General features: G+C 44.9%; 1 protein-coding gene across 1 annotated transcript; it reads right to left on the bottom strand.

Annotated features, from left to right (window-relative positions):
- Nucleotides 1–653: 653 nt before the first annotated feature.
- Nucleotides 654–18680, bottom strand: LOC129327651 (solute carrier family 22 member 6-A-like). Its single transcript, XM_054976405.1, has 10 exons — nt 17877–18680; nt 15065–15168; nt 13216–13370; nt 11712–11880; nt 8159–8282; nt 6771–6886; nt 5436–5650; nt 4403–4511; nt 2357–2560; nt 654–1206 (listed from the first exon to the last, which is right to left on the bottom strand). Exons 1-10 carry the CDS (start codon nt 18261–18263, stop codon nt 1119–1121), a joined length of 1671 nt encoding a protein of 556 aa, XP_054832380.1. The 5' UTR covers nt 18264–18680; the 3' UTR covers nt 654–1118.
- Between the last annotated feature and the right edge of the window lie 15 nt (nt 18681–18695).

Below are 18695 nucleotides of genomic sequence, written 5' to 3'. Positions count from 1 at the left end.
GATTTTAAAAGTTTGCAGGTAAGCAATAGAGTCTCCATCAACAGCCTTGGGCTCATGGCTCAGGCTTGTTATTCCATTGCAAGAGCCCAAGAAAACAAAGCAATTGATCCACATGAAGCATTCTGGAGATGAAAAAAATGGAAAACATAAATTCTCCTTGCGTTGCCTTTTCTCCCTGCTGTCTCTAAACTGCCCGCCAAATGCAACAGGTCAAAGTGGTAATGTGTTATTTGCTGCACCAAGGACAACAAATAGATGTTTTCCTGCATTGGTGGGGGGTCCTTTCTCAGATCCAGAGAGGACGGTTTAGGATGGTGAGGCAGGAAATTAATCCAGAGGTTTGTGATGAGACAGCAGCTGAGGATCTGGTGCACAGATAAAAGCAAAGATTATAGAGCAACCGCAGATTTCAAAGCCATTTACAACAGACAGAGCTGGCTTGAGGGGCACACTCCAGCAAAAAGCCCCTCTGGACTGAACGGAAGATGTGAGAAAATGGTAGCACTCTTGTGCATTGATTTCTTTTGAGATTTGTGCTGGAGAGACAGTGTTTGGATTGTCTGCATCAGGACCTAAAGGATGCTGAGATGATAAGATCAAAAAGAGCCCAGTAGCACCTTTAAGACTAACCAATTTTATTGGTTAGTCTTAAAGGTGCTACTGGACTCTTTTTGATTTTGCTACCACAGACTAACACGGCTAACTCCTCTGCATGAGATGATAAGAGGAGACTAACGGAGGGAAGTGGGCTCAGCCATTCAGATCGTGTGTGCAAGCTTTAAGTGCTTCCAGGGATATGGAATGTGACCCTCCAAAATAGTTCAGCCCCAAATATCTTCCTTTCAGAATGTAGAGACGGCCAGACTGTAATTGGCGGGTTAAAAATGCCATGATCGGCAAGTGACTTGAAATCAGAGAGAAAGTAAAATCACCATCAACCCACCCTGCCTTTCCTCAAAATCCAGACTGTCCAATTGACCATCCCATCCTCCTGTTACTTAGCCCATCTATAAAATGTCCCAGAATGCAAAGTGTTGGCCTCTTTCCAAAGCACAGAATGTGCATCGTGGACACGATTGCTGTCTCCAAAATACAGTCCATGGCGGGCTTTTCTCTTCTTAACTCATGATGACCTTTTCTGTTTCAGGCTTGGTGGAGCTGAGAAGGGCCTTTATCTGTTTCTTTTCATCCTTCCGGAGCCGAGATCTTAATAAGAGAAAATGTCCATGAAATACATTTGTTTTTTTAAGTGAACTGACTAGCCTCTGTTAGATCAAGAGTCCAGCTAATCCAGCATTCTGTGGGCCAAACAGACACAATGGGGCAGCCATTTTGCTTATTCATGGGTCTGACCTATTCACATAAAAAAGTGAGTGAGAGACCTAATTTTTATAATAAAAGAGACACCTGGGTGAGGGAGCTTGAACCTAGCCCCTTGTCACCTCATTATATTTGTTGCTGCAAGCACTTTTCAAGCAGTCTAGCTCTGATATGGGAGATGAGAGAAGTACCTTGAATCAAGGGACCACAAGGAAGTAAGACAGTTTCAGTTCCCCTCAGTCATGCGCTGTTTTTGTTATTAAAATTATACACCACCACTTTCTACAAACATCCATGTGAACAAACAACCATGGTTTCCTCCAATCACATCGGGTTGGATCTGCCCTCAGCAGGGGTTGCTCAGATACCCCTGAAAAGCTTGCATGAAGGACGATGGAGATGAGGGTCTTTCTACACTCTTCTGGTCCATTTCTTAACCTCAAATCACCACAGCGTTTCTGTAACCTTTGGTTCACAAAAGATTGCTACAGCTACCACTGGCAAGTTTGGTGTAGTGTAGAGGTTAAGAGCAGTAGGAGATCCAGGTGTGATTCCCCTCTTTTCTGCTTGAAGCCAGCTGGGTGACCTTGGGTCAGTTACAGCTTCTCGGAGCCCTCTTTGCCACACTCACCTCACAGAGGGATTGTCATGAGGATAATAAGAACACATTTCGTAAACTGCTCTGAGTGGGTGTTAAGTTGTCCTGAATAACGGTATATAAAATTATTATTGTTGTTGTTGTTGTTGTTGTTATATAAGTTCCTTTTGCCAAATAAAAATGGGCAGAATGGCAAAAATGCTGAGATATTCACATTTTGAATGTGAAATTTTACCTCAGCACCTTCAATTCAAACTTGTTACGATGTTGGCATCTCATGCTTATTTTGTGGCTCAGCAGGCATTAGATTTGAATTGCATAAGCCATGCAGCTGTCAAAATGCTAAATGGATCAGACCCTTCACACACGCACGCACGCACACACACACACGCACACGCACACACATTGTGTGACACTCCCCTGCCTTTTTGTACTCACTGCATCTCAACTTGTTCTATCGTTTCCCGCAGTGGGACATTGAGGGTTTCTGGTAAGAAAGCAGCAGCTATGCCAGACACGATGGGAGCAACCCCGTAGATCACCAGGGGCAGGAAGGGAATGTTCTCGCCAGACATCTTCACCACCGGGGCTACCATGCCACCCAAGCGAGCCATGGTGTTACTCAGGCCCATACCAGTCTGCCTGCAAGCATGGAAGGCAACATATATTTTAGTATATGTAGTGTACAGCTACAACCATAGAGTTCCTGAGGGAAGCAGCATAAGAACAGCCCGTTTTCACTAGGGCAGACAGCGAGTGCTGGACCAAGAAGAACATCATCCTAGACAGTGTGCAGCAAGATGGAGCACTCAGGTCCCAACCCTCAAGTCTAACAAAGAGGATAAGAACCAGAGCGAGGAAAGGTCAATATATTGGGTTGCCGGATACTTTGACGCAAGGGCCTAGTATAGGGAACTTCTTTGGATGGGCTCAGAAGAGGTCAGAAGGATGCCTCATTCTGTAACTGGCAGGTAGTATGAAACCTTAGAACCTTGCATTGTCTGGTCAACAAAGAAATACCTGCCAGTTTGGGGTAGTGGTTAAAAGCGGCAGGACTCTAATCTGAAGAACTGGGTTTGATTCCTCACTCCTCTGTTTGAACCCAGCTGGGTGACCTTGGGTCAGTCACAGCTCTTCAGAACTCTCTCAGCCCCACCCACCTCACAGAGTGATTGTCGTGAGGATAATAACACACTTGGTAAACCACTCTGAGGGCATTAAGTTGTATATAAACAGGGCTTTTTTTCTGGGAAAAGAGGTGATGGAACTCAGTGGTGGAACTCAGGACCGCACAATGATGTCACTTTGGGTCAGCTGGAACAAGAAGGGAGTTTTTTAAAGTTGAAATCGCCCTCGGCGAAAATGGTCACATGGCTGGTGCCCCCGCCCCCTGACCTCCAGACAGAGGGGAGTTTAGATTTCCCTCCGTGCCGCTCCAGCAGCACAGAGGGTAATCTAAACTCCCCTCTGTCTGGAAATCAGGGGGCGGGGCCACTGACCATGTGACCATTTTCAAGAGGTGCCGGAACTCCGTTCCACTGCGTTCCCACTGAAAAAAGCCCTGTATATAAATCAAATGTTGTTATTATTATTGCTGCATTTGAGCTCTCAGTGCCAGCCCCCTCAGGATCCTGGGTTAAAGAACATACATTGTAGGTATGGATTTGGGTACCCCTGCCCTCAACTGGGCTTGGAACCCAGTCAAATAGGAACTCAACAAATCTCCCACTTTTCCAATCTTTTGGCTCTAAAGCTACTGAGCAATATCTTGGGACACTGACTGTCTATACAGAGCTGGGGCTCAAGCCGCACAAATAAGAGTTGGGCATTTTGTCTAGTATAAACCATGATCAGAGCTCGTTTAAGTTACATTCTTTGCAAATGACATCTGTCTAACCTTCATTTCATAAAGATGCCTGAGGTTGTAAAGTCTGGACTACCCCTATTTAGGCAGAGCTTTGTTTTTTATACCCTCATACCAGCATGGAAAGCAATATGAGGATACATTTTGCAAAAGATGAATTGCCAGATAAAACTTGAGTATCTTTGCAAGTTAAGGGCTGCAAAAAGTAAACGTTACAAGACCTAAATCAAACCAATGCTCATTTTTAAAAATCTGCAAGATAGGGCTTGTTAAATAAACCAGAACTCTTTGCAATCACTCCTCTGCAAGACAAGATGAGACATAATGAATATTGCCGCATCAAAGGAGCTAGGCCAAACTGTATGAGTGGTAGGGAGCAATGAGAGATGAGGCAGATAGGTTTTGGGGAAGGGGGGAATAGACCAAGAGCTGCTGACACAGAGGGCAAAGAAGCAAGTAGGGTGGCATCAAAAGTTATATGGGAACACTGCACAAGAGATTCTAATCTACAGGGGGAAAGAAAACGAGGGCGGAGCCTGTGCTCCCTTCTCTGGCTTGGTATCAGCTCATTCCCTCTCACCTCTCACATGCACATATAACTCTGACTTCTCATCTATTACCTGATCACTGTCGGATAAAGTTCTCCAGTGTATAAATAGACACAGTTGAAAGAGGCAGCCAAACACCCCTTCCCAAAGACTGCAAAGACAGTGCGGAGAGTTTGCATATCTAGGGTGGAAAAAAACACACACAGGATACTAAGGAATACATTTGCCACTCTTCCCACCACCAATGAGTTCTGGGAACAGATCCCACAGTTCTTCAGCATCCCAGGGGAAGGCCTATGGCTTAGAGATAAGCTACAACTTACAAGTGATGCCAGACATGTGTTTTTTAATGTGTCAGGGATGCAATTTTACCTGGGAACTGTAGTTAAAAATGTTATATCCCTAGCATGAGGAGGCAGGGGACAGGAAGAGCTTTCCAAAGACAGTTTTCAAAGACAGAGCCATACGGGATCATTGGGGGAGAGGAACTTTGCAATTGTTTTCTTGCAATCTCAACAGAGAGATGAACTATCTGCTCTTCCCCTCTCCTGCCTCCCCGCACTAGGGACATAACGCTGTTTTCAACTACAATTCCCAGGTAACATTGCATCCCCATCACTTGTACCTTAGTTTTTAGTCGTAAAGCATCTGCTTAGCATGCAGAAGGTCAGAAGCTCAATCTCTGTCATTTCCTGTTAAAAGGATGTAGTGGGTGGTGTGAAGGACCTCAACCTGAGATCCCAGAGGGCTGCGACCAATCAGAGGGGACAGTGCTGACTTTGATAGACCAACAGTCTGACTCATTATAAGGCAACTTCATATGCTCATCTCATTTTCTAGAGACAAATGTTCCCACCCTCTCTTTAATGGAGAGAAATATTCTAAGAAGCTGTGAACTTAACTCTTACACATCAACATGTAGCAAAAACAAGCAGCGATCAGGAAAGTTAGGGTGAATGTCTAACCTTGAGAGCCGCAAGGCCTCCATTCCAGCAACAGGTACAGGCTGTGGAGCCAGACCATGGGCTTAAACTTATGCAGTTGTTAAACTTGAAGCTACAGTACCAGCTGGAGTGGGAGCAACAAAACGCCGCATCTCTCTCACCTTGCGGAATGAAGATGTTCACTAGGATTGCTATCCCGGCAAGGATGAGAGCCACAGCTTGCGTGAACCGGCGCCCGATGAAACTGATTGTGAGCACTGAGATGAACTTGGCAGGGAAGTCAACAGCTGCAAATATCATCTGGACCAAGTAGATATTCACACCAAAGTTCTGCAGGTCCATGGCTAGCCCATAATAGGCAAAACTGGTAGAGAACCTTAAGATTGAAGACAGTTTAGCTAATATTAGCAAGGTATCTTGTTGAACAGCACATCTGGACTCCAGCCTGTTTTAAGCCCGCCGAGCATTTACAGTTCAATGTTCTCATACAGCAGGTGCAGGGAAAGGCTTTTCTCTACCTGGAAAACCATTGCTTGCTAGCTAGGCTAAGACAATACTGGGCTAGATCGACTCAGAATACGGCAATTTCATATGTGTCCATATCATTTAAAAGGAACACCGAGAACAGTAACTCTGAAATGAAGGACTAAGGACCTAAGAGAATCCTAAGCAACTTGCTAAATTCCATTTATCAGGGCCGTTTCCAGATGGCTTACCTGCACCCACAACGTCGTGCCACGTTGCGGGGAAAACGCGAAATATCGCGTTTTCTCGTGTGAGTTTTGTGCGACGTCGCACAAAACACGCGCGAGAAAATGCGATATTTCGTGTTTTCCCCGCAACGTGGCACAACGTTGTGGGTGCAGGTAAGCCATCTGGAAACGGCCCAGGATTCGGCAAAATGTACATAGCCTTGATTCTGATTGGGCCATGTGGGGAGAAGAGTGAGGACTTAATCCTTCAATGTTTGTTAAGTTTTGCTAATGAAACCTGGGTTCCACATACTATTACTATTTTAAAGAGAAATAAGACATTTTTAAAGGAGATATCTTTTTTTCCCTTTAAAATGCTAACAAAACCAAGCTCAAGGGGAAGGGTAAACCCTTTCTTCCTTTCAGATGCAGTCCCATTCCATATTGGGCCTGCACTTACAAGCAATTAACCTTTTACAGACTGGTGGAGACCAAAGATATCTGTACAAGGGCCATTTCCACCCGGCTTATCTTGTTCTGGAAAATAGTGAAATCTCGCATGAAATCTCGCGAGAAGACACTATTATTGCATCTTCTAGTGCGATAACAGTGTCTTCTCACACGATTTCGTGCAATAACAGCATCTTCTCGCATGATTTCGTGTGAGATTTTGCTGTTTTCCAGAACAAGGTCAGCTGTGTGGAAACAGCCCATCTGTTTATACCCATAGGCTCAGAGCACCTACCTCTAAACTTGGACTCTGACAGCCCACAAACATTTCTAGACCTCTTGACTGCAACTCACCACACAAAGCAGAGGCAACAAGAAATCCGGCGCATGGTGGGTGTCCGCACCAAGTCAGCAAATGTATACCTAGATTTCACCGTTGCTATTTCTTCCTTCATCTTGGACCTCAAGGTCTGTGAGTAGGGAGAGGAAAGACTAATGGGTATAAAACTGAGCTATTTTGAAGAGGAGTAAAAAAAAATTAAAAATTATAAAAGTGGGGAACACTTGGTTAATAAAACTTGGTTAAAAGTGGGGAACACTTTGGTTAATAAACAAAAACAGGGATAGAGTAACACCCTATATAGCCTGTCCTTCACAGTTTGAAAAGGGAAGGAGGAATTTGATCACTCAGTTTAAGAAATACAGGAGAAAAAGCAATTGTTCTTTAATCTGCTATCAAAAATATGGCTCAGTGATGTATATGGTATGGAATTAAAACTGATTTCCAGACGACAGTGATCAGTTCCCCTGCATAATATGGCTTCTTGGAGGGTGGACTCTGAGTGGACGATCACGATCCGCTGGGTCACGATCGCACGATCCCCATTATCATGGGTTTTTTCCGATCATAATGCGGATCGTGCCCATCTCTAACTCTGAGTATTATACCCTGCTGATGTCCTTCTCCAGGCTCCACCCCCAAATCTCCAGGAATTTCCTAAACTTGACCTGGCAACCCTAGCAATGTGTGATAGGAGAGGCTGTCAGCTACATGGCATCGTTGTGATCATGCATGCGTGCTTTACACATGTGTGCACTAGAATCAAGATTAAGCCATTAATTCACTAGGAGATTTAGCTTCTGGAGGCCCTATAGAAGAGCTGTATTCTGCAGACAACACCAGCAATCATTGTAACAAGACACTCCCCAAGGGCAAAAATCAGGATGCTGATGGACCAGAGACAGGGACCAGAAAATAGGCACTGGCTTTGGAAATAGTTGATACTACGAGGATAGGATAAGATGATTTAACCCTAAAGCACAGGACTTGGATTCCCTGTCTCTTTCCAGAATCAGAAAGTACATAAGAAATTGTCCTTTTCTATTCTAAGAAAAGCTGCATTCTATTCGCTTTCTACAGACGAAGTACTTTTGCACGTTTGTTTCTTTGATTTCTTCTAGCTATGGGGGCAGTGGATGGGGAATGGAGAGAGAGAACAGAAGTGCAGACACTGTCAAAGTCTGTTCAGCCCCCCAAGCCTCCACCAAGCTCCAAGACTGCAGCCAGTCCCCTTGATTTCAAGAACATTAACTTTATAGTCCTAAGGACTAGAACTTTGCCCTTCGGATTTAATGAACACACTCAAGATTCCTAAGCCCAAAATCTGATCACAGAGGTACAGACCACCCAAAGCCCTGGCTGTCAACACCCATTCCAGATTCTCTGACCCTCCTGGTTCCACCTCTATGTTTATCTTGTCACCAGCTTCCTCCTTTCCATTGATCCGGGCCACCCTCTTGAGCTCCTTCACAGCCTGGTCCAGCTTCCCAACTATCACCAGCCAGCGGGCAGATTCAGTAAACCACCTGCAAGATGGAAACACAGAAGACCAAAAAGGTGGCAGAGTCTAGCCAATTATCATTATTATTACTGTTTTTGCAAGTGATTAGTGCATAAGTGTAAAGTGCATAGCAGCTTCCCTGCCCGTTCTAATGTTTTCAGCTTTATAAATTAGGCCCAAACTACATGTTACAATTTAATTGGGCTGAACTAGACACGAAGTTTTCCACACACACACCCGAGCTGGGTCTGGGTTCCTCCAACCAGACTATCATTCATGTCAGTCCAGTAGCTGCTGCTGTGAATGAATTGTGAATTTCCTACATTGTGCACGGGGTTGGACTAAATGACCTCTAGGGTACACCTTCCAACGCTATGTTTCTAATTTCCCAAGCACCACAGGAGCCCAGTTCAACTGGGACTGCAGGATGGGGAGACAAGTGGCTGCAACTTCCCCCCAACCCATGCAGGGTCCAAGCATTATTTTTTTGGGTGCAGTACAAACTTGTAAAAAGAAGAGAGACGGCAGCATGGCACAGCCTGATCTTGTCAAATCTTGGAAGCTAAGTGGAGTTGGTACTTGAATGGGGGACCACGAAAGAAGACTCTGCAGAGGAAGGCACTGGCCAATCACCTCTGCTTCTCACATGCCACGTAAGCCCCTTGCTGGAGTTTCTGTGTTCTTTGTTATTTGACGGCACATATCTACCGACCTACAAATTTGTAAAAATGCCTCCTCACCATCACCACAATCCTTTATGGTTTCCAACCCTCAGGTGGGGCCTGGAGAGTCCTGGAATTATGACTAATCTCTAGGCTAGAGAGATCAGTTCCCTTGGAGAAAATGGTTGCTTTGGAAGATGAATTTATATCCTTCTGAGGTTCCTCCCCTTCCCTAACCCTGCCCTTCCCAGGCTCCACATTCAAATCACCAGGAATTTCCCAGCCTGGAGCTGGCAATCCTATAACCATGAAAAGAGTATTACTGTTACATATTCTATGTTTCTGAAAAAAATGCCTGGTTTTGCTATTTTTGTTTAATAACAGCACTCAGCCTCAGAATTCTACACATTTGCTAACTATTTTATAACATTTTGGTCGCTAAAAAGGGATTATCTTGTCAATGTCTTGATAGCTACATAAATACAAGGAAACAAACTCAAGAGTGAGGCCGCTTCCCTCTCTCTTTGTATCTCGTAATGTGAGTTTCTTTAACTGGCTTCACTTCGTTGCATGCTAAATACTCACTCTGCTGGCCAAAGCAGTGTTGTTAAGCGGTTTCATATATGGGAAGGAGGAGCAGGTATTTGATGTGAGAAATCGACTAAAAGCTTTTTATTCACTGGGCAAGATAGAGGCCCTACCATAACACTACAAAACCCCCAAAACTAAAATAAAGTATCCAGCAAATATTTGAATGTAGATAGCATTCTGTCCTTTTCATTCTCCATCTGCAGTCAATAGTGACTATGATGGCTGGTTCATACATGCACCTGAAGTTCTGTGCTCAGAAATTAAATTCCCAGGTCTGATTCAGATCGGAACCAAAGCACACAGGGAATGGGGGCTTAAAGCTTCCCTCTTGAGTTTTTTCCTGATGTGAAATGGTGCTGGGGAGCTGGTATTTGCCCCACTAGAGGATATTACATGTGTTTGTTGAACCCTGGCATCTTGTTGGAGAAACAGGCATCCATGACAGCAACCCCCAACTATTTCTAGTTAGAAAGCTGGCTTCCTATTTGCAGACAGTTGATTTGGCCATGCTGCAGTAAGTGTGAAGCTAGATTACTGTAACACATTTTGAACAGGGTTGCCCTTGAAGACAACCTGGAAACTATAGGTGGTACAATTTTATTTATTTACTTCATTTATATTCCATTTTTCTCCCCAATGTGTCCCCCAAATGCACACATTGTTCTTCATTTTATCCTCACAACTACCCTGTGAAGTAGGTTAGGCTGAGTGTCACTGGCCCACTGTAGCAGAGTGGAGATTTGAACCTGGTTATCCCAGATCCAAGCCTGACATTCTAACCACTACACCTCACTGGCTCACTTCACAGCAGCCCATTAGGGCCATTTCCACACATCTTATCTTTTGCCGGCACATTGTGGAACACAGCGTTTTCATGCGTGAAATCGCGCCAGGAAGATGCTGTTATTGTGGAAGACAGCATCTTCTCACGCAATTTCGTACGATAACAGCATCTTCCTGGCGCAATTTTGCATGCGAAGACGCTGTCTTCTACAATGTGCCGGCAAAAGGTAAGACGTGTGGAAATGGCCTTGTTCTCTGGGGCTAGCTGGCAGGACCAGAGCAGTGTAGCGGTTAAGAGCGGCTGGACTCTAATCTGAAGAGCTGGATTTGATTCCCCACTCCTCCGCTTGAAGCCAGCTGGGTGACCTTGTGTCAGTCACAGCTCTCTCAGAGCTTTCTCAGCCCTACCCACCTCACAGGGTGATTGTTGTGAGGATAATAATAACACACTCTGTAAACTGCTCTGAGCAGACATTAAGTTACCCTGAAGGACGGTATATAAATGAAATGTTATTATTAATGTCATTATTATCTTGAGGTCCTTTCACTGACTGCTGACCTGACCCTGTTCACCCTTAAAGCCCTTCATGACCTGGGGCCCCTCGTACTTGAAGGACTGCCTCTCTCTTCATGGTCCCATGTGGAAGCTCTATTCTTCCCAACAAGTTCAATTATCAGTGCTCTTGTTGTCTAAGACACATTCTTGCTATGGTCTGGGCTTGAGCTATTTTAGTGGCTGCCCCATGGCTCTGGAATGGCTTCCTGGGTGAGGTCATTGGTGGGGGGCCGCTGCCCTCCTGGCTTTCTGATGAGGCTGCAAAACAGAGTTTGAGGCCAGTTTGAGCCTGGGCAAAGGGGGAATAGCCTGCTGGTTGGGGCATAAATTGTTTTTAGTTTTGTTTTTAATGTGTTGTTTTAATTTTATCAAATTGATTTATATTTTTTTAACATTGTTGTTACCTGCCTCAGATCCTGGGATGCCTGAGAGAAAAGGTAGGTACATAAATGTTTTAAATAAATAAATCCTTATAAAAACAGGTACGTTTCTCCAACAAGGCAAATAAAGTTTCCTGGGAATGTTTCAGGATGGGAAAATGTGGGGGGGGGGAGTCTTAAGCTCCTCTTCCCATGTGCCACAATTCCACTGTAATCACAGGGGCTAGACACTTGTCTTTTAAAAATAAAACCTGAGGCTTTTAGGCTTTTTCTGCCAGCACCACATGCTACAACTTGTCTGTGTATCTGCCCTGCTGCATACAAACAGCTCTCCATTTAGCCAGGTTACCATACCTGGGAGAAAATTACGTTGCAGGACAAAAATTGCTACAAAAAGGAAAGCGAGATTTTCAGGAGAGAAGGGGGTATGAGTGTCACAAGACGAATTGTGAGGAACAAAATCAACTATGCTTCGGCCTTACCAGGAGTAGAAAAAGAAGATGAAATAAGGTAGAGAGACAGTGAGCTGCAGCCAGCGCCAGTCCGGGATGAGGTATGCCACACCTGCCAAGATGAACTGTCCGGTGGTGTAGGCATAGCCATTCAAGGTGCCCACCACTGCTCGTGTCTTTGTGGGTGTCCATTCCACAGCTGGGTAAGGAAGGGTTCAGAAAAATTAAAATGTATTTACTTTAAATATTTATATCCCACTTTGGTACCTCAGGGCCAAATTGGACATGCTGATTTTCAAAGCAGCTGTGGGGAATGGGCTGTTTTAAAAAAGGAGAGCCTGTTTGGGCTTGGAACGCAGCTGCAGGGGGCAGAAGGGCTCCTGTCTTCCCCCACACCATTTTCCTGTGCCAAAATGGTGCTGGAGGGTAGTACTTATTATTACTCCATTTTTGCTGTCCCACATGGACAGAACGCTCCATATGGAGCAGCAGACGCAAGGAAATAGCTTCCTCCCCAGCACCATTTTGGTGTAGGAAAATGGCTGGGGGAAGAGGCAAGAGTCCTTCCTTTCCCCATGACAGCATCCCATGCCCAAATGGGCTTTCCTTAAATTAAAACAAAACAAAACAAAAACCAACTATTTCCTGTGTGGCTGCAGGCAAACTAGACCCAACTCTTTGAAAATCAGCGTGTCTAATTTGCTACAGAAAGGAAAGTGAATATTTTGGGTCTAATACAGAGCTACAAAGTAGCTCATCTCAATTAACAGCACAGTTAAAAACACAACTATAAATTTCAGAAAACTAACCCAACAGATACAAACCCAGACACCGAAAAGAAAAGCCTGGGTAATCGATATACTGCTGTGACATTCTTGCCAGAGTATTTAGAACGGGTTGATCACTTTGGGTGACCCATCCAGTAGGAGTCAGAGGTTGCAGTCCTAAGAAATGATGCCTGGGAGTAAACCTTATTTAATCCCATGGTGGTTACTTCTGAGAAGACCAGCTCATGTGTCCCAAAGCCTATAACAATAGAATGCCAATGTTATATCTTCTGGCTAACCATCTTCTTTCCAGGTTGAGAGTCCAGAAGGGTCCACTGATATTTCCTCAAATGGTTCTGTTAAGAGACGCTTTCATGAGAGCTTAGAAAACATGGCCCCTTCCTGTGATATGGAAGGGCCAGGGTATGTGTGTGCATGCGTGACGAAAACAGCAATTTCGGTTGTTGAATATGGCTTGTTGACCATGGTGTGGCGTGTTTCATCTGATCTGTCAAAACAGCTCTTATGAAATTCTGGAGAGGACTCAGGTTTGCTGACTACAGCTTTCAAGTGAGAGCCTCCAGGTTATGAGGGGGAGAATGGCTGCTGCAAAGGGCTAGGGACAATGTGGAAAATCCCAGTATCTGGAAGCCCCATTACCAGTGTGCTTAACTGGTAACCTCAAGAGCAACAGGAAAACCACTCCTTTTCATTGCCATATAGAAGTACCCCTGGTTGTTTTTGATGGGAGAGTCACCGTTACTCACAAAGTGAGACACCATTCATCACAATGCCCGAGAAGGCCATTCCTGTCAGAAAACGGAAGGCGCAGTAGAAACTGAAGCTAGGGGAGAAGGCCGTGGCTGTACCCATGATGGCCATCTGCAAGTGACACCAGATGAGAAGTGATCGGCGTCCAAACCTGAAAAAAGGCAGAGGAAAAGCCAGAAGAGATTAAAATAATTGGCTGAAGGGGAGGCAAACATTCTGAAGCCAATTTTTCTTGTTCATGTCTGCTCCTGAATAATCTGAGTCCACATTTTCTCAGTCTGAAGCAATTTCCAAAAGTGACCAATTGTGGATGGCCTTGGATTTAGCAATATTTTAAAAACTAGAAAACCCAAACTATAGGAAGTTAATAATTATCATTATTCTTTTCATATCAGTCAATAAGACTTAAGCATCTCTCAGTACCTTAAGGACCACCTTCTCCCCTATGAACCTACCCTTCCACTCTGGTTATCTTTGGAGGCCCTGCTTCAGGTGGCCCCACCATCTGAGGCTAGACTAGGGTTGTTAGGTCTTCCTGGCAACAGAAGGGAGAGGGGGTGGAGGGTGATCAGTACTAACCTGGTTCAAACCCTGCATGTGTATTCCCAGCCAAATCTTTACAAATCAGCCTGCACAAAACGTGGCTGCACTCCTCCAGCCATCATGACGTCACTTCTGGAAGTGATGTTGTTGTGCCTGGCCAGGAATACGCATGCTACTCATTTGTCCAGGTTGCCTGCCAGGGGCGGGCAATCGCTGGATGGCCTCCCACCTCCAGCAAATCGCCAGTGATCGGCGAGCAGAGGGGCAAATGATTAGGAGTTTGCTCACCACCAGCAGGCATCTAGCAAGCGTAGCCTAGATGGGTATCTTTTCAGTCGTGGTGCCAGAACACCCTCCCCAAGGAGATTCGTTTGTCTTCTTCTATCATTGTGTTCCACCGGTGGGTGATGACTTTTTGTTTTGTTTGGCATATGCTCCCTCATTTTGATGTTGTGTGTTTACGTGATTGGTGTAGTGGTTAAGAGTGTGGCAGGACTCTAATCTGGAGAACCAGGTTTGATTCCTCAGTCTTCCACTTGAAGCCAGCTGGGTGACCTTGGGTCAGTCACAGCTCTCTCAGGGTGATTGTTGTGAGGGTAATAATGACACGCTTTGTAAATAGCTTTGAGTGTGGCATTAGGTTGTCCTGAAGAGTGGCATATAAATTGAATGTTATTATTATTATTTATATGTTTTTATTGAACTTGTATAGGATTATAGCAATCCACAGGAACTGATAAAATATGATATATTTAAGCCCCTCTGCCTTAAATTGTTGTATTTTATTTATTTCTTTATTTCTCATCCACCTTTCTCACTGACACAGAAGGTGGATTACACAGGGTTTTAAAACTCTACATCAGTGGTCCCCAACGTAGCACATATGAGCACCATGGTGCCTGGGGTTTTTAGGACCCATGCTTCTTCCCAGAGCATCTCTTACTCAAATCAAAGAGTCAGCCCTGGCTTTCCTCCACCTCCACGCAGGAGGTGCTTCAGAACAGCCCAGGTGGTATCATCTTTGTGTTGCAGGGAACACTCGTTCAGAAACAGCTACCTCTGTGGAAAGAGGATGTTTCATTGGAACCTCCAGCGTTTTGTGATTGGCCCCAGTGTACCTCCTGGCACTGATTTTGTAATGGGCCCAAGCCCCCATGGTGGCCACTTCATTGCAGTGCTTACTCGCCTTTCTCAAAATTTCCAAAAACGCTCACAGGCTCAACAAGATAGGTAACCCCTGTGCTAGAGCTTCTCTGCCATCCGTCAGCCAATGTCACCCCCATTATATGGCATTCACCTTACCTGTCTGCAAGGTTTCCGAATACAATGCCCCCCAGCAGAATTCCAGCCATGTAGAGTGACTGAGCCATCTCCTTCAGTGTTCTGGAGGCACAAACCAGGTTCCACTGCGGGGAGGGGTGGGGGAGAGAGAGAGAGAGTGAGAGAGAGAGAGAGCAAAACCCCTCAGTGGAATCCTTGAAAGCTGGAAGTTATGCTGTACATTGTGAAAGCAACCACAGGACAACATTGTGACTGCATTTACTTTTGGTGAATAGTTGTTTATGGAAAGTTTTTCCAAATACAGCATCAGGTAAATAAACTCTGGTGGTGGTGGAGAGTGCCATCAAGTCATAGCTGAGTTATAGTGAGCCCAGGGCTGTTTCCAGACGGCTTACCTGGCTCCGGAACATCGCGCCATGTTGCGGGGAAAACGCAAAATATCACGTTTTCTCGTGCGAGTTTTGCACGACGTCGCGCAAAACTCGCATGAGAAAACACGATATTTCGCATTTTCCCCGCAACATGGCGCGACGTTCTGGAGCCAGGTAAGCCGTCTGGAAACGGCCCTGGTGAGGTTTTCATGGCAAGAGACTAACAGAGGTGGTTTGCCATTGCCTGCCTCTGCAACCCTGATCTTCCCATCTAATTATTAACCAAGGCCGACCCGATTTATTTTCTGAGATCTGATGAGACTGTGCTTGCCTGGGCTATCCAGGTCAGGGCAAATATGCCTTACCATCCCCTTAATGAAAGAAAATAAACCAAAGAAATTAAGATTGGATGTGAGTTATGCAATGGTTGCATCTAATCTAAATTTTGTCTATAATGTTCATGACACTTGCCTATAAATAAGTCACTCTGATTACTCTGGAGGAAATAGGGCTAGGATTCTCTTAGCCAGGGCTTTTTTTCAGCTGGAACGCGGGGGAACGGAGTTCCGGAACCTCTTGAAAATGGTCATATGGCTGGTGGCCCCGCCCCCCTGATCTCCAGACAGAGGGGAGTTTAGATGCGCTCCGCATTGCCAAGCGGCATGGAGGGCAATCTAAACTCCCCTCTGTCTGGAGATCAGGGGGCAGGGCCACCAGCCATGTGACCATTTTCTCCAAGGGCAACCCAGTGAGTTCCACCACCTCTTTTCCCAGAAAAAAAGCCCGGCTCTTAGCATCAAGCAAAGATGTGTTCAGTGTGTACTGCTTAAAAAGGCAGCATCTACTTCCAAAAAAAGACTAACTTTTGTAATCTAAATCAACAAAATCTAATTCAGCTTCTACTAATAAGAACACATGATAGGTAGACTGCTACTATTGCATCTGTCTGCTGGCACCAGCTCTCCAAGGTCTCAGAAGGATGTCAAGTCTATTGTGGTAGGCCTTTAAATTGTTACTGTACAAAACGTCCTGAGAGTGAGACACCTTAAAGATTAACGGCATTTATTTTAGCTCAACCTTTTTAGGCCTAGATCCCCGTTCGTCAGACGCTGTGCTGTTAATCCTGAGTCAGCAAGAATTTTGAAGTGTGGAATGTGCTGTACCACTTCAGGTGGGAAGAAGCAAATTCCTCATATAAAAACTCCCTGTAAATTATTTTTAAAAGTACTTCAGGGAGAAAGGTTCTAAATCTAGCCCTTCACATGCAGTGCTAGTTTTCCACTTAAGAAGAATTATTAACATAGGGAAACTTTTGAAAAACCTAATCCACCTCCTGCAGTTTGAAATGTTACGGTCAGCATTCTGTCACTTTGTTCCACACATGGGTAGACTAGGCTTTGGGCCTACACAGAAGGAAATGAAATGGCCCTATAGGCGATAGAGTGCTAAGGTGATAAAATGGACCACACTACTTCAGGCAGCTGAAGTGTTGCATTCCCTAATATTAATAATTCCATGTAAGAGAAAAGCTAGCAAGGCATGTGAATGCAGGCTTAGAAAAGTCTCTCCATTAGAGCTGCCAACTCCAGGTTGGGAAATTCTTGGAGATTTAGAGGTGGAGCCTGGGGAAGGCAGGGGTGGGGGAGGGGAAAGACTTCAGTGGGATTTAATGCCAGAGAGGGTGCTCTCCAAAGCAAACATTTTCTCCAGGGAAACGGCTCTCTATAGTCTGGAGATCAACTGTAATTCCAGGTGATCGCCAGGCCCCACTGGGAGGTTGACAACTCTATTCCATGTACTTTAAAAAAAAAAGTTTACAGATAGTTTTAAAATGGAGTATTTAAAATACTACCCTCCGCCTGCAGTCTATAGTAAACCTACAGCCCATTCAGTCATCTCAGAATTCTACCACTTCATTCCGTTGCATTTCTAAGTAAGGCTTTAGCTGAATATACAAGATGATGAGTCATCATCTACATGATGAGTCATGTAGCCTAGGTGGTCTATCACAGCTTTTAGCCATGAAAGCTAAAGGAAACCTCTATGTTCACATTAACATGGTGCAGTGTAGCGATCCCCATTGTAACACCTGCTAATGGGTTTCCTGGTGCCCCTGAAGCTTCTCTTCCTCAAAGCAAAGAGCAAGAGTCCAGTAGCACCTATAAGACTAATGAAATTTGTGGTAGGGTATGAGCTTTCATGAGTAAGATTCCTGAAGGAGCAAGCTGTGACTCATGAAAGCTCATACCTTGCCACAAATTTTGTTAGTCTTATAGGTGCTACTGGACTCTTGCTCTTTTCTACTATTACAAACAGACTAACATGGCTAGCCATCCTGATCAAAGCAAAGTGCCAGCCCTGGCTTTGCTCCACCATATTGGATCAGGAGATCCCAGAAAGCTGAAATGACTGACTTGATAGTAGGAGAACAGCCTAGACCCAAGCAGTATTGGATGCCTTACCTCTGTGACGATGGTGTTGGGAAAGATGCTTCGGTTATATGTCCACCCATCACTGCACATCTCTGTTTCCATCTCAGTCCTGTTCACATTGGTGGTATTCGGGTCCAAGAGCCCCCACTGGAAGTGGGCGAAACGGAGACATTGCTCCCGCTGTTGCTTCTTGTCCAAGGGGATGGAGACTTTGATGAGCTCCTCATAGGTAAGGTTTTGAGTCTCATGAGTGGCACCATAGTGAACCAGACAGTGGTGCTCGGGAGTGGCAGCTGTAAAGTTCTGTAGTAAATTGTGGCTGGCCATCATGAACACAGGGATGACCAAGAGCGTCACAAAGACAATCTGATAGCGTCCCATGCTGCCAACATGTTCCAAGAGTTCAGTAAAGCTCATGGTGTCAACTTGGCAGGTTCAATTAGTATTATATCTCAGTTCAAGAAGGTTCAACAGAGAAGATGTAGCTATTACTACTTGAGGCTAACAACTACTAACTGCTGACAACAACCAGAAGCCAAGCTATCAAAACAATAACTGGACAAACAAGCTGATTGATATCAGGATGACTCTTGGAAGTTGCCATAAAAACAGAAGCTGGCCTTGTCAGTGGAAAGTTCCAATTATCTTGGAAGACCTCCAGCGGAGATGCATTAAAGGAAGGCTACTGTCCTGAATCACAGGATAAATATCTCTTTCATTTCTCTGTCCACGTGAAACAATAAATCCAAGTAAGGGAAGCCTCATCCAATATGGCACCCTTTGCTGAGACGCCCTAAAAAGAGATACATATCAAAGTGAAGCTGTCTTTTAATCCCTCTTGCATTGCTC

The sequence above is a fragment of the Eublepharis macularius genome, chromosome 1, assembly GCF_028583425.1.
Source record: "Eublepharis macularius isolate TG4126 chromosome 1, MPM_Emac_v1.0, whole genome shotgun sequence".
Classification (NCBI taxonomy): Eukaryota; Metazoa; Chordata; class Lepidosauria; order Squamata; family Eublepharidae; genus Eublepharis; species Eublepharis macularius.
The sequence above is the reverse complement of the archived record's forward strand: the minus strand, read 5'-3'. Positions and strand labels throughout refer to the sequence as shown.

What these genes read in the sequence shown, in the direction of transcription:
- LOC129327651 (XM_054976405.1), bottom strand. Translation starts at nt 18,263, where the DNA reads ATGAGCTTTACTGAACTCTTGGAACATGTTGGCAGCATGGGACGCTAT. An exon ending in CCAACACCATCGTCACAGAG is followed by an intron (nt 15,169 to 17,876) that starts GTAAGGCATCCA and finishes CCCTCCCCGCAG; the next exon opens with TGGAACCTGGTTTGTGCCTC. An exon ending in ATCTTCTTTTTCTACTCCTG is followed by an intron (nt 8,283 to 11,711) that starts GTAAGGCCGAAG and finishes TCCATCTTGCAG; the next exon opens with GTGGTTTACTGAATCTGCCC.